The sequence below is a fragment of the Phyllostomus discolor genome, chromosome 12 (genome assembly GCF_004126475.2).
Source record: "Phyllostomus discolor isolate MPI-MPIP mPhyDis1 chromosome 12, mPhyDis1.pri.v3, whole genome shotgun sequence".
Lineage (NCBI taxonomy): Eukaryota > Metazoa > Chordata > Mammalia > Chiroptera > Phyllostomidae > Phyllostomus > Phyllostomus discolor.
This window is the reverse complement of record NC_040914.2, coordinates 43771185-43795590: the sequence shown is the minus strand read 5'-3', so window position 1 is coordinate 43795590 and position 24406 is coordinate 43771185. Positions and strand designations below refer to the sequence as shown.

At 56.4% G+C, this 24406-nt stretch overlaps 1 protein-coding gene across 3 annotated transcripts in view; it reads right to left on the bottom strand.

Moving 5' to 3' along the window:
* Window positions 1-1256: 1256 nt before the first annotated feature.
* SH3GL3 (SH3 domain containing GRB2 like 3, endophilin A3) overlaps window positions 1257-24406 on the bottom strand; it is a 38119-nt gene continuing 14969 nt past the window's right edge. The window contains exons 3-8 of one of the 3 annotated variants that reach the window (XM_036013176.1): window positions 23072-23208; window positions 20801-20934; window positions 19502-19660; window positions 15332-15435; window positions 14096-14205; window positions 1257-1526 (exon numbers count right to left, since the gene is read on the bottom strand). In XM_036013176.1, the coding sequence (XP_035869069.1) occupies window positions 1321-1526; window positions 14096-14205; window positions 15332-15435; window positions 19502-19660; window positions 20801-20934; window positions 23072-23195 (837 nt within the window). In that variant the 5' untranslated portion in view covers window positions 23196-23208 and the 3' untranslated portion in view covers window positions 1257-1320. Of the gene's footprint in view, window positions 1527-7662; window positions 7751-14095; window positions 14206-15331; window positions 15436-19501; window positions 19661-20800; window positions 20935-23071; window positions 23216-24406 lie in introns of those variants that run through there. The other 2 variants (XM_036013175.1, XM_028502239.2) reach the window with 2 other exon arrangements.

The window sequence follows — 24406 nt, the reverse complement described above, 5'->3', positions numbered from 1 at the left end:
TAAATAAATAAAATCTTTAAAAAAAAAAAGAAAAAGTTTACTAATGCTCAAAAAAAAAACAAAACAAAAAAAAAAACGTTCAGCGTGCCGATGTCTGGACAGCTGAACAGGAACTGGAGAAAGTCATCACAGAGACAGACACCCAGGCCCAGGCGCCAGCGTCCGAAGGCACCTGCCCAGCCTCTCCCGCAGGTGATCCCCGGATACCTGTCCCCTGCGTCAGCCTCCAAGTTCCTGCACCCACCGGCCAGACGTTGGCATTTCAAGAGGCCCCATGAAGAACCGAGCGAGAAGACCCAAGATGAGAAGCAGGGAAACTGAATCCATCTTATCCCTGGAGAAAGCTACGCTGGAGAGTGCAGCTGAGCTCTCCGGGCCGCCTCATCCTGAACCCCACAACCAACCACACTGACCCACCCGGCCACGGAAGGCCCTCCCCCAGGGTAGGATCTTTATCTCTGAACCACAGGGTGCTCAGGAGGGATTCAGGACTCTGCTCTCTGCAGACAGGCCAGGTCCTAAGGGGAAAGGGAGAGGGAGCTCCCGGTCGACACACCTGCCTCTGTCTAAACTCAGGTGCCACGTCCTCCCTGGGCGCAGCTGGAGGGAGGCTGGCTCACGGATAAACTCCACGGCGCGCACTCTTGACAGCACGCACGGAATGGTCTGCATCCCGAACTGGAAGGAGTGTGCTGCGTTCCAGTCGGGCGCACAGTGCAGGCCCACGGCGGGGGACGGGGTGTGGGCTGACGACCCCCCCCGCCGTCAGCCACGCAGCACCGGCGCCTGCAGCTGGACCACCGTGCCTAGAAGTCCACTTCACGTCAAGAACAGGCAAGGCCGTTTGCCAACAACACACGGTCGCATTTATTGGGCTATTCAAGGTCAGCAAACACAGGAGGCAGGGACGGGGCCGGCCACCACCGGTGACGTCGAGAAGGAGAGCCTTCGGCATTTCTTCCGCTTGGACCCCGCATCTGGCGATCCGCCGGCGTGCACCCCCACGGCCCGATTTACTTCTAGCGACTGACCAAGAGCACATCCGTCCGTGGGCGGGGCCCACGGCGTGGAGGGCGACAAGCGAAGAAAGAAAAGCTCTACCTTGGGGAGCTACCACAGGAAGGTCATTTATACAAACGGCATCGATATAAAATACGTTACAAAGGGGACACACTTCCAAAAGTGGTTAAGCCGGTCACAGCGCGAGGGTGTCACGGGCCGCCACGCGGTGCGGGGTGGGGGGCGGCGGCGGGACACGGGGGCAGGGGGGCGGGCCTTCCTCTGGGGGCCGAGGGCTGGTCCGGCGTCCGGGCCCCACGCTCACGGAGGCAAAGGCACGACCACGTCCACGTAGTTGATGGGGAAGAACCCGGACTCCCCGCGGAGAGTCCCCTCGTACCAGTTCTCGTCTATCTGGCTCGTCAGCGTGATGATGTCCCCCTCTTTAAACCCTAGCTCTCCCTGGTTCTCCGGCTCGAAGTCGTAGAGGCCGCGGCAGCAGGGCTGGTCCGGCGGGGCGTGGGGGCCTGTGCACGCACGGCGGGGAGACAGAAAAGCAGAGGTTAACGGGACGGGGCGGGTCATCCGCGGGGCGCTGGCGAGGCGGGGGCTGGCCCGTGGCCTCTGTCCCCCTCAGTCATCCCCACTGTCCCCTCCTGACCGCCGGGGCCCAGGGCTTCTCTCGTGGGTCCTCCCAGCCAGGAACGCCAGCCCAGCCCATCTCCGGGCAGCGGCCACACAGCCCCGCCCAGCCCCCCGGGACCTCTGGAGCTGCAAGGCCCTGCCCCCGCCCTCGGGGGCTTCAGGTTTCTCCTCGGAGACTGGACACTGCGAGCAAAGCTGCCCCTGAAAAGGCCAAGACGAGGTGGGCGCGCTCAGTGATCGCTCGGACGCTCGGGGCAGGGGAGGAGCCGGGAAAGGCCTGGGCGTGCGGGGACACGCCCCCAACCCCCGCCAGAGCTGGTGACCGGCAGCCTGAGCATTCCCGGGCCACCCCGACCTCCCGGGGTTGGCGTCCTGACCCGGAAATCCTCCGAGTCACGTTGTTAAAAATAACTGCTCTTTTATATTTTCAAAACTAGAACCAGGTCATGGCGAGGAAGAGGCAAGGAAACAAAGGAGCAAAGGCGGGTGCGAAATTAAGGAAAGTCAGCGGTAACCACCAACGCGGGCACACCCAGCGCTGGCCTCGCCTGTTGGCGTACGGGCCGCCGTACAGGTGCGTTTGTGTTCTTACATGCAGTCGTTTTCGTAAAAGAGTCTCCCTACGTGTTACAGTGAGCGTCTTTCCAGATTACTTTTTTTAAATTAATTTATTTATTTTTAGAGCGAGAGGAAGGGAGGGAGTGAGAGAGGGAGAGAAACATCCATGTGTGGTTGCCTCTCACGCGCCCCCTACTGGGGACCCGGCCCACAACCCAGGCATGTGCCCTGACTGGGAATCGAACCTGCGACCCTTTGGTTCATTCGCAGGTTAGCACTCCATCCACTGAGCCACACCAGCCACAGCTTCTTCCCAGGTTACTTCTCATCATGGATCAGTTGTCAACTATATTACTAGACCATGCCTTTATCAATATATTATTGGATATTTGAGAACCCTTCCTACCTTCCTTCCTTCCTCTCTCTTCCTTACTTCCTATTTTCCTTCTGTTTTCCCTTGCTTTCATAGATAACTGTGAAAAACGCTCTAACAGACGTGTATTTACAAATGTGCACAATTAACTCCTGAGGGTGAACTTCTGGAAAGGACTGTGCTATATCCCCAGGACATAAATTTTTCCAGGACTTTCATCACTTTATGGTTCTATCATCCTTTGCATTGAAAGCTTTAGGAGTCCCTGTCATACTGTAAATATTGAGCCTTTATCTTTCCAAGCATGGTTACTCACTTATCCTCTGGTTTTATCGTTTTGTTTTTAGGAAGGAGGTTCTGGTTTTTGGCACATAGGGAAATTTTTAACGGTCAAATGCATCAAGTGTTTCATTCATGGTTTCTCTTCCACAACAATACATAAATGTTCCTCTAAATTCATCCCGGTTTTTAAATTTAATTTTTCATGTGAGCTTTTTTCTTTTCATCTATGTGGAACTGGGCAAATAAAGGTATTACTTATTTTAATAACGTTTCAGCAACTATCTCCGCACATTTTAATGAATAGCCCATTCTTTCTCCACGGACTTCACATACCTTTATCTTTTTTATATGTTTAATTACCATGAGCACTGGGACCTACTTTAAGCTTCTTCTATCTTGTTTCTCTGATCCATTCCAGTAACGACCAACCGTTTAAAATACACGTAAAGAAAAAAACAACAACTAGTAAAGTATGTTTCTCCTCATTACGCTCCTGTTTCAAAATTTCCCATTTTCACAAAATCATTCGAGCAGGTGAGCTTCAGTAGCGACACTATCAAGCCCCCCCCGCCCCGGCCCCCAACAAAAACCTCTCATTTTGACTTTAACTGGGTCACGTTTTGGAGTCATCATAAGATTCACTTTAGAAGATTCTTTAAAAATGAGTGACTGTGGCACGCCTTCCGACACCACACGTTTACGGGTTATGTATGCACTTGCATCGTACAGCGAGGCGAGTTTGTTGCTACCTGAGAGTTTCCCTCCCGTGTTTAAAAGTGAAATTACTTCCTTTGTATATTCTGGCCAGGTTCTGGTATCATGTTAACTCTGTCAAGCAAACGAAACTCTCCTCTTTACTAAAATAGCCAAAATTGAAGATTTGAAGACACAAAGAAAAAAAGCGCCCCCAGCGCTCCAGGCCTGTGGATTTCTGACCCCAGAACGGTTTCTACAGGGGGTTGTGAGCGTGACTGAGCAGGTCGGGGAAGATGCAGTCCCCCCGTCCAGTGTGCTAAGGCCCCCAAAGGGGACAAGCGGCCTCAGGGGTGGGTCCCCACGCTTCCAAACCACAGGGCAGCCTTGGGGAGCAGCACCTTCAACACACAATGTCAGTGTCAGGGGGTCGCCCGTGAACCCCCCTTTTTCTGAAAAGGAGCCAGATTGCGACCCCAGAGCCCCACCCCCCAGCCCGTGGTTGCCGTCCTGGTGTCACCACCTACAGGGTCTGGGACCCCACTGAGCACTACCGAAGCCACAGTCACGCGGACCCCAGGGCTGGAGACACATCCGTCACCCCCACTCTGTCAGCTGCCTGCTCGGAGGGAAATACACACACACCACACGGGGGACCCGCCCTCATCCAAGCCGCCACCTCTGGGCGTGGGCACGGGCGTGACCCGCACACGCGCACCGACCAAATCAGGGCAATGACCCATCGCTCACATCTCTCCCTTCCCGTGTTTCAGGGCAGGGACCCTGACCACACGCCCGCTCAGGTGTTCTAAGACCTGGAAAGAGAACTACAGGCTCCATCGGCAGGTGAACCGGAAACCCGGCATCTCCCGCAAGGACACAGCGTGGCCAGAGCCCCGGGTGAGAGTCCCCTGACTCCGTGGCGCCAGAGCACCTGGCTCTCCTGCCGCGTCTATGCAGCCTGAGGCCCGAGGGTGGCTCTCGCCGGCGTGGACCCCGGGCACGTCCACCCCCACCAGCGCTCGGGCCGCTGTCCTCGGGGACACACCCGGCAGGACGATGTTCTGAAATGACACACCCAGGGCATCTGCCGTCCCAGATCGCTGTGGCATGCTGGGGCCCTCCACCCCAGGCGCTGCGCCCCCCACCCCATGCACGTGGGGAGAGGTTGGAACCTGCACGCAAACAAAGCCTCACGTGTTTGGCCCTTCGGTTCCAAACGAATACCATTTCGGCCGGGGAGAGCTTCGGAAGCCAAGGCTGTCTGGTTTCTGTGCCCGGGCCAGAGAAGCTTTTATGAGATTTGTCAGAGAGAGAGAGAGAGAATATATCACTGGGACTTCTGGGCTCCAAGGAACCAGAGCTTGAAGCACTCGGAGAGTGGAGACTCTGTCACGAGCTGCGGAGTGGGGAGGGCTCTTTCCAGGGAAGAGACACGAGCCCTTGCTGAAGGCGGGGAAGGGGCATGGAGAGGGAAGAGGGTGCGCAGGAAGGACAAAAGGCTCCCTGGATTCCACCCTGGGGGGTGGGGTCTGCGGCCCTAACCCTTTCCCCTGGGAGCTCTGGGGGCGGCTGAGCACCGTGAGGGCGGAGAGAGGGGGTCTCAGGGAGCCGCCCGGCTCCCAGCGAACGGAGAACCCACCTCTGCCGAGGCGGCGGCTGGCATGGAATGGCCAGGCGGGGTGGGTAGGGCGGGGTGGGCTCGGAGGCAGACAGCTGGACACCCGGAGGCCCAGGCCCGAGGTGGACAAGGTGAGGACCCCGGAGGACAGGCCTCCTGCCCTGCCCCCGGGACGTCCTGTGAACACCCCACGGCACCCAGGCGACACCTTGGCAGGTACCCTGGGTGGGGAGAGAGGAGGGGAGGAGAGAACCTTGGAGGAAAAAGGCCCACGGCCCTGATCAAGGGCTTTCGACTGCATCGGGTTTAAGTCCTGACTCGACCAAGTAATAAACGGAGAGCCTGCCCCTTCTGTGGGAAGACACTGCGTTACCTGGAAAGGCAAGTTACATTTTTTTTGCATCGTTCCAAGAAATGGAAAAAAGATTAGTTGTTGTTTTCTTTTTGCCAACTGTAGAAATAGAAAAAAGGATCAAGTTGTTTCCGCCCTTGGTTGCCACGGAGGCTCCTGGGCAAGGCTGGCGCAGGTGGAGAGAAACCAGGTGTCCGCCCCCCTGAGGGACGGCGTGGGGCTCCCCTCCCACACCAGAGAAGTCACCGTCCCCGGGGGTGGCACCGGCAGCCCCGGCAGCACCGGCCACATTCCCCAGTGGGGTCTTCCGGACTGGACCCCGCACACGCGTGGGCAGGGTGCCGGGGCGCCTGGCTCACCTCCGCGAAACCGTCCTAGAGAAGAAGACGGGTCCCACCCAGGGGACCCTCTGCCACCCCCTCGGCCACCGCCGCTGCTTGGGTTCAGGAGTCGGCACCCGACACCTCCGCCAGGCAGCACCCAGGAGTGCTCCCGGAGGTGGTGGGTGCGACCGCCACCGCAACACCATGGCCACAGCCCCAGCCCCGTGCTGCCCTGGGGCGCTAAGCCAAGCGTCCCGGGAGAGCAGAGGTGGGCAACACACGGCCCTCCTCCTCCTCCTCCTCCTCCTCCTCTGGGTGGCACTGAGACAGAAGGTGACTGTGACGGAGAAGGGGGCGTGTGTCCGTGAAACACTGAGTGTCCACGCCCTGGCCCAGCCATCGGGGGGAAAGGAAAAGGGGAGGGGACCCGAATGTGGGGCGTCTGCCCCAGCCGTCAGTCGCTGCAGGTGGGGGAGTCACGTGCCCCCTAAAATAAGCGTCCCTTCCCTCTTGGCCATCGTAGGGTCCGGTTTCTAACACTATCGGGTCCCCTCGGATTTTAGCAGCAGGAAAGTGCCCCTCCCCCAACCCCAAGCCCCGGATGCCAGGGGGGCCGCTCGCTCCTCCGTCCAGAGATGCTGGGCGCATTCTGTCCTGGCCGGGCCCCCCTATTCCTCAGCCCCAGTCAGTTACAGGGTCTGCAGGGTTTGTCACCTGCTGGGAAGATACCCTAAGCGGGTTGAAGTCTCAGGGAAGCCCTCTGGTAGGTGCCCGAGTCAGGGGAGGGAAGAGGAGGGGAGGGGAGGGGAGGGGCGTGGGCAGAGGCTCAGAGCCAGGAAGCGGCAGGGGCTGCTCAGTCACTATGTCCCAGCCCCAGCCCATGGGCCCGGCAGGGAAGGAGCGGTGGGTCCCTGCCTTGGAGCATTCTCCACCTCAGTCCTCCCGACGTCCAGGAAGGTCTTCCCAGGGTCCCGCCTCCCCTTGCCGGGCGAGTCCTCGCCTGGGGGGGACATCGTTCAGGTACTTACACTGAGCCCTGCCTCCCTCAGCCTGAGCTGCTGGCCCACAGTGAGCAGCTCCAGGCTTCGATTAAAGCCAAACAGGCCCTGGCCGGGGTGGGGGGGCTCGGTGGGTTGCAGCATCCTCCTGCGCATCAGAAAGGTTGCAGATTTGATTCCGGGTCGGGGCCAGTACGGGAGGCACCCGATCAATGTTTCTCTCTCTCCTCCCCCCTCTCCCCAATCTGTTTATAATCAACAAGCATACCCTCGGGTAAGAATTTCCAAAGGAAACACTGTGGCCCTCCAGGTGGCAGACCAGCACCGGAGAGGTAGCACCCAGTGGGACTGGCATGTCTCCGGCAGGCCCTCCTCATGGGTCCTCCCCCTCTTCCTCCCTCTCTCCCCACCGCAGGCCGGGACCTGGGGGTCTGTTCTCCAGGGCTGCCTTGCTCACCCTGACTGGGAGGTGGGGGTGGGGTGGCCAGCAGGGCAGGAGGGCACTAGGAACCACCGCTTTCCCGTGGCGCTCGGACTTGGGTTATGCTCGGACCACCCGAGGGTGGGCCCGGACTCTGCGCATCTCATTACCAGAGGCGTTTGGTCAGAGCACCCCCACAGAAAGGCCAGGTAGACCCCTCCTGACTCCTCCTTGCTGGGGGAGAGAGGGGGCAGAGAGAGAGGTCCCCCACACGACTCGCGCCCTCACGAGTTCCTACCAGGGCACGGGGGCGGTGTCCCCGGGGAGCCACTGACCTGCGGAGGGCTGTCTGTCTCCTAGCAAATGCCCAAGACCGCCGAGCCTTTTGCGAGTTTGCTCCCGCCTTTTATAGCTTTTGCTCTCGCCTCCCCTGGAGCCGGCTGCGACCAGGCCTCGCTACTCTGCTGCCTCCAGGCGGCTGTAGGCTGGGAAATCAGACAACCCGTTCATTAGCCGCCGCACGGCGGGCTCTGCCTCGGCCCCGAGCCCCGTGCCTGCCGGCGCCTCCAGTGCGCATGAGCAGACCTGATCCTTAGAATAACCCTGCGCGGTCGGGGGCGGGGTGGGGGGGGGTAATTCCCGGGCTTTGGTTGATGACCTCGAGACCTAGCGGTATGGGGCCAAGGTCAGGGCCTCCCTCTGACTCCAAAGCCCGCTCAACAGGAAGGCCTACAGGTGACCGCCCCCCGACCCCACCGTGGCTGGTGGACCCACTCTGCTCCCTTCCTGGTCTGACGCCCGGGGGTTCTCAGTGCGCCCTTAGGACTATGCCCCCCCACCCACGGGGCCGATGGGGGCGGAGAGGAAGGGGCCCATTAGTGGGAGAGCTGGCGGTCCCATCTGGAACGGGACCCAAGTCTCCCTCCTTCTGGGTGGGGGCTTCGGTTCGACCACCAAGACCACCCTGAGACCTGACTGTCTGACTAGAGTTTTTCCCTTGACCTGTTGGAGCAAAACACGGACGGAAACTCTCACGCTTATCTCTGGGCCAGACTCTGGGCCAGGCACCAGGCTCAGCCAACGAGGCACCATCTCTTAAATCAGAACCATCATCGTGGGGTCCGGTACCCTTCAAAAGTTACGCCATCTTTTCTTCTAATTAAAAACGTCTCGAGCTGTGGTCGCAAACTCTTTTTCGAAGCGACCCGGGCACAGCACGGGTGTACAGTTCTGATAAAGATCACGGAATCCGACTCGTTCAGAACCACTAACATGGCGTTTCTGGCCGTCGGTAAGAACATCCTGGAGATAAACTTCCGATCCCTGGGTTCTAGTTCTGGGTCAGCTCTGGGCCCTGATTTCCTTATCGGCAAACTTTTAGGTGTTAATCCATGGTTAATGCAAGTGATGCCATGTGTGTGTCACCCCCAAAATTCATGTGCTGAAGTGGGTCCGGGAAGGCAGCCACCTGCAAGCCCACCAGGGAGCCCTCACCAAGCCCCGAATCTGCTGGCACCTTGACCTTGGACTCCCCGGCCTCAGGAACCGTGAGAAAGAAATGTCTGTTGTTTAAGCCACGGATTCCGTGGTCTTCTGCCATGGCGGTGCCAGCTGACCGAGACGGTTCAGCAGTGACCTTCTAAGGCACATCTAGTAGAACTCTACGAGCTGTCTTTCCAGGGATAAGAACCTTCTATCAGCCCTGGCTGGCATAGCTCAGTGGATGGAGCGCGGGCTGTGAACCAAAGTGTCGCAGGTTCGATGCCCAGTCGGGGCACATGCCTGGGTTGCAGGCCACGGCCCCCAGCAACTGCACACTGATGTTTCTCTCCCTCTCTCTTTCTCCCTCCCTTCCCTCTCTGAAAATAAATAAAATCTTAAAAAAAAAAGAAATGACACTCAACTTTAAAAAAAAAAAAAAAAGAACCCTCTATCGATCCCTAGGAGATGCGGTTGGTGGAAACGACTTGCCAATGGAACTCAAGCTCGACCAGGGCGACCCAGGAAACCCAGCATGTGGTTGGTGTTCACCTTCATACCCCCCACCCTCCACAAGTTCCAAGGGTTTTTAACAAGCAAAGTCGGTGCCCTCGATATCACAAAGCCAGGCTGGGTGACAGGCTCGGCGACTGGAAGCAGAATGACGCACATAATGTCACCCACGTGGCCCTGGCTAAGCGCTCCCGAGGGCAGCCAAGCTCCTACTAATCTCACCGACGTCACAGTGAAATGACGCGGAACGGAACGGCACCGGAGGACCCGCTGTCCTGAGCTCACTTCTGCATACATTTCCGAAGCCGGCTGCATCTATTCACCAAAAGTTCCCAGAGGGGCTACCACGCCCCGGCGCGGCGCCCGCGGCTGCCTCTGCCGCTCAGAGGTAAGGAGCCAGGGAAGACGAGGGAGAGCCTGGACCCGGGGTGGCCTCCTGGCCACCGCTGGCAGAGGGACCAGCTGGTGGGGGTGTTTGGCTGTTTGGCGTGGCCTGCTCTGTGCCTCATGGCCATGTGCGTGAGTTGCCAACATTTAAAAATCAGGAGCTTGCACCTGGATATACCTGCGTTCGCTAGTGGGGCCACCGGCCCTCTCTCCCAGGCACGCTTCCGACTCGGAGGCCAGGGGGCAGCCGTCTGCCACCGGCCACGGGCTGTTCTCCCGCCCTTTCTGATGTCTCTCATCCCCCAAAACTCTGGCGTCAGGGTTGGCGCCCGAGGCCACATCAGTGGGCCACCACCAGGGGGCGGCAGGGGGGTCATTCCTACGGAGTCCACACACAGTCCCTGGAAACAGCTGGTCTCCACACTACTTTTTCAGACCTCACTCCTTCTATAATGACACTTAATTTAACATGTAGATGCTGGTATTTTAAAGTCTAGCTTGAAGACCGGACATATCATTCTAGGATATGCACATACAGTTAACATTCTTCAATATGCAATATTTGAGATAATATAACCGTATCGGCCTTTTAGGCAAGCGGTGGTGAGACCGCCACAAGTCGCACCTCGCAGGCTTTCGGAACGCCCTCCCGACAGGCTGGCAGCCGTACAGGAAACCGCTCCCGGCCGGGAGAGGGCCTGCTGCTCTACAGCTTCCTTTGGATCGAAAAATAAGAAAAGGTCTCTTCCCCTTCCCCACGTCAATACCTACTGATACAACAATCATCATAGCTCACATATTCATTTTTTAAAATATTTAAAAAATATAACCCTGGCTGGTGTGGCCCAGTGGATTGAGCGACGGACTATGAACCATAGGATCACCAGTTCGATTCCCAGTCCAGGCACATGCCTGGGTTGTGGGCCAGGTCCCCAGTAGGGGGCGTGTGGGAGGCAACCACACATTGATCTTTCTCTCCCTCTCTTTCTCCTTCCCTTCCCCTCTCTCTAAAAATATACAAATAAAATTAAAATAAATACATATTTTTAAAATATAGAAATTAGAAAACGTTCAACCTGAGTACTTTTCCAATTTCAAGGGCTGCTCAGTGCTTGTAAAAGATAAACGTGGCAGCCACAGAATTCAGAGCTGACAGAACACAGGACCACGGGGCAGGGGGCGGGTAAGGAGGGGAAAAGAAAACCAGAAACACAAGAACGGGAAAGAAAGAAGAGAAAAGTAAGAAATCACCTCCTGACTGAGCAATCCCCACTGCCGTGTGAAAATTTCATTTCCTCTTTGGAAATTTCGGTTAAAAAAAAAAAAAAGGCATATGTCTCTTTGCAAAACGCACGTCTCTTTCAGTTTTCAGACTTCACACTTCACTTTTGAATCTGTGTTTCTTTTCTTCACGTAATCCTGGAGAGTCTGTTCCAGTGAGGGGGAGGGCCGCACCGAGACATCATTTCCGAGCCCCCTTAGAAGCATCCGGAAGGGCACAAAAGTCTCTTTCATACCAAGAAGAGGCTAGAGTGTCCTCGTGCGAGCCGCGGGGGAGATTTATGTGGCATCGCGCTGACACGCCCTCGGCCCACCTTGGGGACCCGGGGTTGGTCGCCAGCCTCAGCCTTTCTCGTTTCTGAAGCTGACCCCAGTCTGCAGGGTATTACCCCTCAGCTGGGTAATTCCACAGACTTGTACCCTCTTTAGGAACTTCAGTGGAAAAAAAAACCTTCATAAAATAAATGCGTTGGTAAAAAAAATATATAAAATATACTGTGTCCTCTAGTCTTTACATTTATAATTGATTCGCCAAGGGACAACCTGGGCCTGGTGGAAACAACCTGGGGGGGGGGGGGGCGGGGGAAGAGGCGTGAGCATCGATGGCCAGTTCTAACGCCGCCTTCCTCAGCCCCAGTGGTTTTCTGGGAACTGCCCGGCCACACTGTTCCGTTCGAGGGCTTTTCTTGGCCTCCTCGGCTGTGTGGGGACAGCGCAGGCTGACGAAGCGTCACGACTCCATACTCACGGGCTTGGACTGGAGGGGCTTTCTCCCAGCCAGGGCCTGCACTTGGACTCGGTCTGCAATCCATCATTTCAAGATGTGATTTCCACTCCCGCCCCCCCGCCCCCCTTCTCCAGGGTTGGCTCTCGCCCTTCCCGTAAGCACCTAGAAATGATAGTCTCTGAGACTGCATCTCGGCCCCACGACAGGTTCTGCCTAATTGACCTATGTCCTTTCATCTCCCCCCGCTTTTTAAAATTTTTTTTAAATTTATTTTTGCTGTAGGAAGAAGAAATGATGAAGAAAATGTTCTTGGATTTCATTTCTGGCAGAATCCTGGGAGCCTGGCCTTCCATCGTTAGTGAAATGCTTGACATTTTTCCTTCGCTTTATAAACATTATGTGCAAATCATTCAGAATCCTAATGGAAAGTAACTTCCCATTAAGGCAGGCCATAAAATGCCGTGTTCTTTTGAAACCGTGCCTCAGAAACAAACGGTGCGGGACCCTCTACGCTCGCAAATTCCACCCACAAATCAAGGGGGCCGGGGCCGGGGCCGGGGCCGGGGCTGGCGGGGGTGGGAGCTGGAGCTGGAGCGGGGGGCCAGCGCCACCGCCGAGGGCCGTTTAGGGGGAGGCAGCGAGGACCCGGAGGAGGGGCAGGCCCGAGTCAGACAGTGCCGATGAGCCGCCTTCAGAGCCACCTTCTGCACATCTGTGAACTCCGGTTTGACAACGTCATCCACCCAGGGACCGAGCTACTGGCCAAGAAGGAAAAACCCAGAACGGACAGGCGCGGTCCACATGAGGAAGCCAGGACCTCTGTCCTCACCGGGGTTCTCTCGTCCACGTCAGAGCCCGACAGCAGCCCCCTGGCCGGCCGAGGGTTCCCTGGGATCGGGAATCTTGAAAATGAACCCATTCCCGAGGTTCTTGAACACTTTACACACGGCCCCGCCCCCCAGCACTCCCTCTGACGTACAATGAAACCCCAGTGCACATGCCCAGCTCTGGTAGACGGGCTCGGGGACCTTCTGGGGAAACTGCACTTACTCATCTGGAAAATGGGGAGGCAGCAACACCTCAAACACGCAAGAAGGATTCGGTCTACGCCCTGGCCCACAGCCAGTGCTCATCAGTAAGTGTGACTGCTGTGTTGGTCTACCAGTTGTCACTGTTTTATTTCATGGGGTCGCTTCCTATAATAACGGATGTCGACTGTAATTGGAAAATTTAAAAAACGTTAAAAAAAAAAAAGAAAAAGAAACCCGTCAAGCATAGCAATGGTGTGAGAAGAAAATCCCACCTGCAGAGCTTACGGGGGAAGGGTGTTAGGGGGGAGAACTCTGGCCAGAGTCTCACACAGACACAAAAACTAACTCGAAGTGGATCACGGGCTAAAATGTAAAAAAGTGTAAAATTTCTGGGGGAAAAAACATGGGAGGAAATCTTCGGGACCTAAGGCTAAGAATTCTCAGAACTCACACATTGAAAGCATGAACACAAAAGGAAAAATTGGTCAATTTTTGTCATCAACATTTTTAAAATTTGATACCTAAAACACTGCAAAGAGACTGAAAAGAAGTTACAGAGTGAAACACAGTACTTGTAAACCACCAGTATGTCCAAAGACTTGTATTTGGAATATACAAAGAATGCTAAAAACTCACTAACAAATTTGGGGGGAAAAAAAGCCTTAATCTTTATCCACATAGGTAAAGAATTCTTATGAATCAAAAGAAAACATGAATTACATGCACAGACAACTCAGACATAAGAAAAATACAAATGGCATATTTAAATACAGAAAAAAAAAACATTTAACGTCACTAGCTAATCCCAGAAAGATTAAGATCGAGTACCATAAAAAAAAAAAAAAGATGGAGTACCACTTTTTTACCCATGAACACTCGGCAAAAACCGAAGTCTCATGGCTCGGGTTGGGGAAGTCAGGTGTCTCAGCACTGACAGCATCGTGCGCACGAGGGCGGGCAGCTCGGTCACACACTATCTACTGTCACTTAAAACTGGCGGTCACGCAGCAAAGCGACTTCATTTCCAAGGAAGACTAGCCCACCAGGGTCTCTGAAATAGTCCACAGATACTGGCTTTCACCGGCAACAACCCTCGTGGCCGTGAACAGGGAAATGTATGTGTAATAGAAAAGTAGGAGGCTATTAAAAAAACAGTGATCTACACGCATGGCATGGAAATAACTCCGAGAAACAGTGACGCGTTGACAAAAGCAAGCTTCAGAGCGGGAACCTGGTACCATCTTGCATATGGGCAGGGGGAGGAGTCACCAAACAACCAAAAAAATTTTTTTTTCAGGGTCTCAGGACATTCCACAGAACAGAGCACAGCACACTCAGTTAGCAAATGCTCCGTGGTGGCAGACGCCTCCCCCCCGAGCCTGAGTGCAGGGCCCACGGAGCGGGCATCTCACCTGTTGACTTCGCCGTGGAGGAGGTGGGCACCCCGTTGAGCTCGCTGGGGCTCCGTTTCAGGGGCCGAGGCTTGTACTCTCGCTTGGGCAGGGTGGATGCGACCGATATCCTGTAACACACAGCAGCGGAAGGGGAGTCACCAGCCGCCAGAGCCACGCAGAGCGTCCAGCCCCGAGGAGCCCCAGACTTAGGGGGTGACTCCTACATGCTGATTCTCGAGTGTAGCCCCAAGGGCCGGCGGTAATACCCCACAGGTCACGGTTCGACCGCGCATTTGCAATATGTGTCTCTAGGAAAGTCTCTCTGGGCAGCTGGCAATGACAACTGCCTTCTTCCTCCTTCCCCCTGAAAGGAGGCAGAAAATGTAGACTCACTCGTGTGAGCTCCAGGTGACCGCCTGTCCACAGAGCGGATGCCTTGCCAACTGTCCACCCCGTTTGTCCCCCCTCTGCCGTGAAATCCCTCCGAGCGCATCCATGACCTTAATCCCCGTGTAAGGCAGCGTTCTGTCGTCAAAAATAGGGCCCTTTTTTAAAACCCTTGATTCTAATGAACAGGGTCACTGTGCCTGTGACATCATAGTGATGTCACACTGCCCCATGACATCACAGGGGTGCCCTATTGTATACGATGTCGCTGGTTTTCAAAGCCGCGTAGGACACACGGATCCTTGAAGACATGAGGAACACAGCAACCTTTCTGTGATCGTTCGGAAGGAATTTCTCAATCTCAACGCCTCTCGGAGTCCAGGTGACGAGTATGGCCTGAGAGCTGAGTTGTCGGCACAAATCGAGTCTTTTTCCAGATACGGACTCCCCTCCCTCTCCCTCTTCGCCACGTGTCCGGAGGGTTGGGGAGGGAGGGCACGCCATCGCCACCCCCAGTGTGTTAACGGGGAACCGAACCCTCAGGCGGCAGGGAGAGCGGCACAGCTCTGCCGGGGCGGGACTCAAGGCCAACGAGGAGCGTTGCCTGGCCGCCCTAAAAACAGGTCACAGATGCGGGGTTCAGAGAAAAGAAAGAGGAGAGAAACTGCCAGCTCCCTTTTCCCAGTTCTGTGCTTCTGGCCGAAGCGGCCACATATGTATCATCTCGGCCTGATCCCGCACCCACCCGAGGGAGAAACATCAAACAGAGCCGGGTGAGGGGAAGGGGGGACAGGAAGACAGGGTGACACCCGCCGGCTCCGACTCGCAGCCCTGGGGTTGCAGCACACAGTGCGGGGGGGCTCTTACCGCGTCTGCAGCTTGCTCTGCAGCTCCTGCAGGATCTCGGTGGACTGCCTGTGGTAGTCGAGTGCGGCCTCCACAAACACGGCCAGCTGGCTGACTTGTTCTACCTGCAGCGGGAGCAGAAAAAGTTACTCCGTGGGGGGGCCAGAGCCTGCGCTGGTCAGAGAGGCAGGACCACGGCCGGCTTTGCAGGGCCGCCTGCGTCCGCCTGGGCTCGGGTGCCTCTCAGGGCACCCCACCTGGTCCCAGCCCGCAGGCCCTGGACCAGAGCTGGAGATGCTGGCAAAACACGTTCGAACGTAGTTCTGAGTCTACGCCTGACTGAACTCCGCAAAACGTCTGTTACTCCAACGAGACGATGTCCTCGGGAGATGTGTGTGCTATAAAGCCCCAGTGATCTATCTGGAAGCGGAGATCAGGCTTTTGCCGTTACTAGGGAAACCATCCCTGGGCAAACGGACTGCCCCCGACTGGAGTGTCTCCTTTGGCCCTGTCTAGCTAGGTCCAGTCAGGAGACGGAGCCAAGGAAGCTCTTCTCGGGTGGGAAGGACGCCGGGGCAGACGCCTGGCACCCCCGTGCAGGCACCAAATCCCTCCCCCGAGGCACAGAGCCGAAAGGCTGTAGAGAATGGGGTACCGCTCTGTCCCAGGAAGCCAGACCTTGGGGAACGCTGGGCCAAGTAAGAGTGAACACAAAAAAAAATAAAATCAAAACGCTGTGTCCCCTAAGGAGGCCCGGAAGCCCTGGAGATGCATAATGTGAGGACATTTCCAGCAGGCCTGGGAGCTTCCCCGGTTGCAGCAGAAAAAAGGGGTTCATAAGCTCATTCCAGAAGCCCCTGAGGCAGGTCTGCTGGGTGGAGGGGCTCAGGGGTCCCAGCACAAAGCCCACGCACTCGGCATCCAGACACAGACACAAAACAAGATCTAAGACCCCTTCCCCCGCTCCCCACCAGCCGCTGCATCGCTTCCTCGGCCCGTCCGCTGCACATGCACAGCCGGGGGAACCGTCGGTCCTGCCCTGTCCCCCGCACGCAGGGACTCAGCTGGGAAAACCCGCCACCGAGGTGCCTGCCTCAAACAGTCCAACTGCTTTTTGCTTGCTGCTACAGCCCCGGCTTTCTCTGTGTACACTCCACTTCCCCTGCCCACGTCAACGCCATCTCCAACGCAGGCTCAGTGTGCATTTCAAACCAACACGGCTTCCCGCACGGGCCTCGCCGGGCGAGACCAGCACAGGGGACCAGGACACCCCGCCACCGAGGTCTGCCGCGCTCCGTGGCTGGGAAAACACAAGCCCGGCCCCACATTTTCAAAACCGAATAAACAAAACCACGACAGCTTGGCCCCTGCAACATCCTACAGATTTCTTCAAAGTTTTACCTCGTTGGCTCTGACACATAGTTTTTAAACCAGTCCAGCGCCCCGTCCTCACAAGATCAGAACAGAATCTGCTACAGAGAGAAAGGGCTTTCTTCTGAGAGAGCCAGAGCCAGGTGCTGGGTGAACCCACACCCCACCACCCTGTCTTCAGGAAAGCGAATTTCCACGTTAATACCCGCTTTGAAACCCACGTGGCCTTGTGTGCAGGGTAAGGGGACCCCGTGAGAGAGCTCGGTGAACATTCTTTCCGGTACGTGTGGGGTTGGAGGGTTGGGAGGGTCCGCCACCCACCCTGCTCTCTGGTGTGGCCAGAACGCAAGATCATGTAATTGGGAGATGCATTTGTAGCCATGAGATGACTGACTTCGGGAAGGAAATGGACCCCGGACCTCTTAAAACATGGGCTTGGGCTGGCCCTGGCCAGTGTGGCTCGGTTGCTTAGGGCTTCATCCCGCAGACCAAAGGGTCGCAATTTTGATTCCTGGTCAGGGCACACACCCAGGTTGTGGGTTCGATCCCCGGTCGGGGCGTGTACAAGAAGGCAACCGATCCATGTTTCTCTTCCTCTTCACCTCCCTCTCTCTTTCTCTCTCTCTCTCTCTCAAAGCAATGAAAAGTATGTCCTCGGGTGAGGATCAAACATAAGAAGTGTGCACGTACGTAGGGGGTGTCTGAGGAAATGCGACTGGGGGAGAGCTGGTCACTGTGCTCTGAGTCCCCTGTGGACAGCGAAGACCCGAGGTGCCACGGTGGCCTCTCTGCTCCTCCCTGCTGAGCCCGCGCTCTCCCGGCCGTCCCCAGGGCCCTGAGTGGCGAGCCCTGTGCAAGTCCCCCCCCCCACCCCCCGCAGAGTCCCAACCGCACTTATAATTAAACGCCCGGACAGGCAGGACCAAGGGCGCAGCGAACCCAAGCCCGGAGATCGCCAGAACCCGTCGGAAGGCGGGACATTTCTGTCACCGGCTGCGCTGCTCAGTCTGGCAAACCCCCGAGTCTGGCCACTCGGGGAAGGTTCCCTGGGATGAGGAGGCGGAGGCCTGGGCTGGAGCTCACTAGCTCTTTCCCTTGCCTGGACAGGGTGGGAGGGGCTTGACTGTCATGTGACAAGCAGGAGACAGGTCAGTGTCCCGCGTGGACACAGGACTGAGTTTCTGTGAGGAAGGATCACTTCTGACCTCGGACTGAGGTCTCCTGGGTCAACCACCCAGGGCAGAGCAACAGAGACCGGAAACAGTCCCCCGGCCCCAATGGGGCACGTGGGTGAGACCACAAATCTCACACAGGAATCAACCCGAGGGGTTGAACCGCCACCCACGGGTGCGGGGCTGGAAGGAATCCAGGCATCTCACACACAATACACCAGAAAATGCTTTCCCAAATACGCTCCAAGAAACAAAGGTGGCAACCCGAGACAAAGCCAAACCCAAATCGCCTACGGCTTGGGGACACTCCCGAGGGGAACAGGATAGACTTGCGGTAAAACCAACCAACAGAACAGAACACACTGTCACACCCCTTCCCGTTTCCCACAAAACGTAAAAAACCTGGTAACACGTGTACGAGGAGACACACAGCCGAGTGTGCCTTTGAGAGCTCCGGTGTAACGGAGGTGGGGTTGCAAACCCTTTCCTCCCCGGTTAACGTCTTGCCGACACTGGGCACGGCCCCACCCAGCACAGCACCGCGGCTCACACCAGGGCTCAGCCCACCTCCCTTGACTTGACTGGACCACGCAAGACCTCGGTGTCCCTTCCAATGAACTGTTGGAAGTAGAACCGGTTCTGCAGACACAGAAATCCTCCGATTCGTGTCCATGGACTTTAAAAGTTCAACATAGAGTGCCCTGGCCAGGTAGCTCAGTTGGTTAGAGCATCGTCCCCGTTAAGCCAAGGTTGCCGGTTCGATCCCCGGTCAGGGCACATAGAAGAATTAACCAATGAATGCATCCATAAGTGGAATAAGTTGATGTTTCTCTCACTCTAAGAAATGAATAAATAAAAAAATTTAAAATAAATAAAAGCCCAACAGATGGGTCCAAAGCAAGTGCTGAGCTTCGACGGCCCACGGCACCCGCTTGGCCAGGTCCAGCGGGAGGTGACCAAGGGCTCCTCCACTCGGTCACTGAAACGCACTCAACGACCCCTCATCACCAACCCTAAGAACCTCATCCTACCATCCGCCGTAATTCCCTGTAATCTAACCCCTGTTGGACACACACAGCTGCTGGCCAGCATCATAGCACACGGCACATCCGCCCTTCCCTCCCAGGGCCATGCCCCGAGACCCCCGCAGTCCCCAAGAGCAGCAGCTCCGCTGCGCCACAGCCGCATAATCCCGGTCGTGACTGGGTGTCCTGAACGTTCGCTCTGACAACTGAAGATGTTGGAACACTAGGTGGTGGGCGAGGCTCCCCCTACAGCGATCTGATACCCAGAGCGGTTTTCACGTCTCACACAATTGACGTGGGTTCTCCATTCTGAAAAACCAGAGATGCTACAGCCTCAAGTACAGAGGCTGGCAACCAGCTAATTCCCGCCGCAACACCCCACCTGCCTGGGGCCGACGCCAGCACAGCTGGGAAGCAATCCTGGGGTAAACTGGACGCCCCAAGATCGGAGACTCCAGCTGGGACCTGCGGAATGTCCAAAGCTATCTCAGAGGCAGGCGAGAAGGGGAATGGAAGGTTCTAGAAACTTTCCTGACAACCAAGGCACCAGAGCTCCCCCCACACACACCGCGTGCACGTGGTTCATTCCCACGCAAGCCTCCTGGCTGGGGTCAAATACTTACATCGTTTTCTAAAAAATTAAACATGCTCCGTTCAGCCAGCTCCTTTGACTCTTCAAATTTTTCTACCGCTTGTCTGACTTCTTCGTCTGGAATCTTACCTACTCGCTTCTTCTTATAATCGTAGTCCAGGCGCCGGCCCTCCAGCTTCTTCAGGTGGTGCTGAGGGACGGAGGAGACAGCCCCTTAGCGACGGCTCCGCTCGCCCCGCGGCGCGGAGAGGCAGGCGCTCCTTCTTTCTCCGAGGAGAACCTGTGTTTCCCCCCCGGCCTCAACTGCAGGGGGCAGGAGCCCACCTCACATTCTGTGGTGGTGGTGGCACCTCGGCATCTATGAGATGCCAACTCTTAAGGAGTATTTGGGAAATGAATGGATGGGTGGTGAGTGGACAGACGGACGGACAGGCGGGTGGGTGAGTGAATGGATGGCAGAATGGAGGAGAGTCGATCTGGAGCGGAAGGACACAGCATCGACACTCAGATTCCGTCTCCCGGGGTCCGTCACAGAACCCCTCCCTCGCTTTGGCTCTGCTTGTGTCTGAAGAACTTCCAGCCATGCTAACCAAGCCAAACACAGGGCTACCCGTTTCGGCACGATCCCCAACTCCTCACTAAGCAGGAAATGATAAAAACACTCATTCTGTCATCCTCTTACAGGGGTGTCCAACCTTTTGGTGTCTCTGGGCCACACGGGAAGAAGAAGAGGAGTTGTCTTGGGCCCCACATTGAACACACTGCAACATGTAACCACACACACACACACACACACACAGAAATCTCATGACGTCTTAACTAAATTTACGATGCTGTGTTGGGCCACATTCACAGCTGCCCTGGGCCGCAGGTTGGACACCCCTGCTGAGTCTCCCACCAAGTCCCCCGACCATGACAGAGCAAGCTGAGCAGGAGCTATGAGCCATGCGACACCCGCACCCACATGAGTGTACTGGGTGGCCGGCTGCCATCGTCATCCAAAACGGAAATGAGGTCAGGGGCAATGACGACCATTCATGCAAAGCGTCCAATGGATCGAATGACTGCAACATGGTTTTCAGGATCAAACACCCACTACACACAGCCTTGGAGTCCTTTCCCGTGAGAAACCACTGCGGAAACAGGTGCTTCGACGAGCTACAGGGGACTCCTACCAAGACAGCCAGGAAGACATCACTAGCAGCTTATTTTTCCACTGCTCACAAACATTCGATGCTTCCCCTGGGTCCCTACAGGACCGTCCTAATGGCTTTAAACACAAACATCCTTTGAAGCGGCAACAGGTGGGTTTCCAGCCGAGAAAACTTACCCCGATCTCTTTTAAGTCTTTGTCTTGCAGTAACTGAAGTGGGTCAATAAACGTTTGCTTTACGTTAATATCAAGGGCGTCTTTCACCTCGGCCATGAGCTTCATGGATTCACCAACATCTATCAGTGCACCACCTGGAATGGGAAACACCCATGAAAAGGACCCGTTAGCAGAGGGCAGGAAGGTTGGCGGTGACATTTATTCCTTTCCCAAAGTCCGCAGATGATGGTTTAACACGGTCTTCGCTCTGGGACTGACTCAGAAATAAACTGTTTAAAAAAACTCTATTTCTTTTCGACGTTCCACATCGTCTTCCTAAAGCTCCCCTGGAGGCTGACGGGCCGAGGCACTTACCATTCTGGCCACTAGGTGGGGGTAAAGCTCCATCAAAAAAAAAACAAAAAAACACGCACTTTTGTGAGCTGGTACCCAGGGTTTCTTAGAAAGGCTTCAGAACACAGCCGCTCTTTGTAAAGAATCAAAGGATGGAGTCATCATCGGGGCTGAGCGTCAACCAAGAAAGATCACAATAGAAATAAAGGAACAAAACTGCATCTGGGCGCTGGCTGCCTGAGGCTGACCCTGTCCGCCAGAGGGTTCCAAGGCTCCCATCCCGGCCTGACGTCAGAGAATGCCTGGCACCAGCGCCGCAGGGGGCGTTCCCAGCAGCGGGGGCGGGGTCTTCCTGGGCGGTGACGGGCAGCTCTGGTGGGATGACGCCCTGGTACCTGGGCACCAGCTACCCCGCTGGTTCTCTTGCAAGGGCTGGGGAGGTGGGGGCGGTGGTTCCTTGCAGCAGCGCACAGTGAGGCTGCAGCTTCTTTTACAGACATCGCTGGGACATCGCTCGGCCGCCCTAGACCGAACTAGTTTTCCTGCTTGGGGAGGGCGCTTCCAGATGGAGTTTGTAAAAAGGCAGGGCTTGAGGTCTCTCTCAACTCCCGGGCTGAAAGACCTTGAAGTCCAGCCCCCAAATTTGTATTTCTAACAAATTCTGACCTTCAAGAGTCTCACCTGTTGGTGGAGGGGGAACACCGTTTATTCGCCTGCAAAGCTGGGATAGCATCATCGTCTTCATGGGTTTTTTTAAGAAGCACACTAGATAGTGTACATCGTAGGAGCCTGCAAAGTCTCAGTGGAAATATTACTCTAACCCACAGAGGGCTGGGACTCCCTCTGGCCCACTGGCAGCTCCCTGCCTTCCGAGGGGCTCAGCTTCCTTCACGAACACTCAGTTGTCTGGTTCTACTACGCCACTCTGATGGACATGGGATGCCTTTTTCCAGCCTGGAGACTCTTCCCTGCCCAATAAGTCAGAAATGGGCGGGGGGGCGGGGGGGGGTTGTGCTTCTGCCCCCACTCTGGCAACCCATGCCCCAGGTCGCCAGGTAATTTAGCTTCAAAAGAAACATTTCCAAGTATCTTTCCTTGAAGACCCCAAAGACAGCCTTCTGCATGGATCAGACACTCTCTCTCCCTGCCCCAAGGTGAGTGCTGCCGATTCCAGCCGGGCCTGAGGCTCCGTCCCTGTCCCCTGTGGCTCCTGCACACCAGGGAGGTCCCAGAGAAGGTCCTGATGCAGCGCCCCAAGAAAGCACCCCAAGAAAGCGCCCCTCAGCACAGCCCCTCCTCTGAGCAGCATGGACCTACCCACACCTGACCACCCGCCCCTCCTGACATCAGCCCTCCTCCTCACCCCAAGTCCCCGTGCGTTGCCGGGCACCTGGGAGGCCCCCAGACTGTCTATCCACGCCCCCTATGCCACCACCCTGGCAGGGATGCCCCTGGGTGTCAGCCCACCTGGCAGCCTCACCTGTTCCCCCATGGATCTGCCTTCAGGGTTACAAAAGGAAGAAGAAAAAGCCCACCTCGTCTCCATGCAGAGGAAACAAAATAAAATCCATGCTCTGCTTCTCCGACGAACATTGTTGCGCTCTGTGACTAATCATGTGCTAACGTTTGGGTTTGTTTGTTTTTTTTTTAAGTTTTCAAAATATCTTTCTCCCGATTTCAAAGATGAATTACTCTGGCCAAATATCTGAATTCTCAACTTCCACATCCTTCCTTGTCACCATCACAGGAGTAGCGAAAGGACCAAAACCTCCCGAAAGACTTACTATATGAAATTCAGGTCACACCCCCTTCACACCCTGTTCACAGCCATCCCGCGAGCCGCAGGTTGGACACCCCCGAAAGGCTCCGTGGACAACCTACGGGCCACGAGGGGGCGCGCCCGCTCTCCAGGCGCGCGCCCTGCGCGCACGCACTCACCGAAGGCGGAGCCGTCCCCGAGCTCCCGGCCGTACTTCAGCATGCAGTCGCCCAGCAAGCCCTCCGTCTGCGGGTAGCCGGTGGTCTTCACCTGCCCTCGGATCTTCGACACAGTGTTCAGCATTCCCAGCTTAGCTCTGTATGCTTAAAAACATCGTCATTTGTAATTCCTTCGAGTGACGAGGCGGAGCGGCAGACACGGAGCATGTGACACACGCGGCATCGAGGTCGCCCAAACCCAATGCCAGGGACCCGAGGCAAGAAGGGACCGTGTGCGCCTCTCCTGGGGGTTTCCCCATTCCTTGCCGGGGTGGGGGGCTCAGGGCTCGGCTGCCTGGGTTTTCAGGACCTAAGACAGCGTCCGCCCTCGGGAGCGCCGCCTAGCGCCTGGGAGGCAGATTACACAAGATGCGACTGTGCCGGGGACGTGGGTTGGTGTGCGGCAAGGAAAACGTCGCCCTAGGCTGAAAAAAGGTGGAAAGATGCCTCCAAAACGTGCCGAAACAGGAGGTGTAGAAGCGGGGGTGCTAAGGTGTTGCCCATGAAGAGCAGGCGGCTGGACCTCGGAAGAAATTAACACAGGCCCAGTTGGAAGATACCCGTGAAACATGTGAGTGTGGACCAAACAGAAGAATCGTACCCCAGCTTTGGGGGGCTTGAGATGAGTTCAGCTAGTAAAAGCGTACGCTTTTCTTTTCTTTTCTTTTACTTTAATAATTGAATATTTGTTCGAACGCCTACCAATCCCCCAGGATCCTGGGCCAATGCAGAGTCTGATGCAGTCGGTCTGGGGTGAGTGGGTTCCCTCCCCACGGCTCCCCCGGGGGTGCGGACCCTGCCGGTTGCGGGGACCACGCCTCAAGCATCGAGGCTTCAGACCCTCCCAGAAACAACCTTGCCCACCTCGGCCTCCCAGCACGGACCTGCCTGGTCCCCGGGTGCAACGCCGTCACACCCCCAACACGCACACGCACGTGGGCACACACGGACCCCCCCCCAACACACACACACGCCCCTCCTTCCCGGGGTGGAACTGTGTGTAGCGAGTGGCCAGTGAGCGAAGCTGTCACACTACAGTAGAGGCTGCGAGGCCTCTTCCTCCTTCCCGGGAACGGCCAGGGCCTCTGGCCACGGGCACACGTTCATTGCCAGCCAGTGTCTCCCTGCCCCACCCCAGGGTCAGTCCCAGGAGGGGAGGACCTCGGTGCGGCTTCACCGCAGGTCTCAGAACCCCGGGAGGCGCTGGCCGACTCATCAGTAAAAGGAACTTGGGTGCTTCACCCCCACCACTCACGAGGCCGGGAGCAGAGGTGTTATGTCGGCTTGAAAAACACA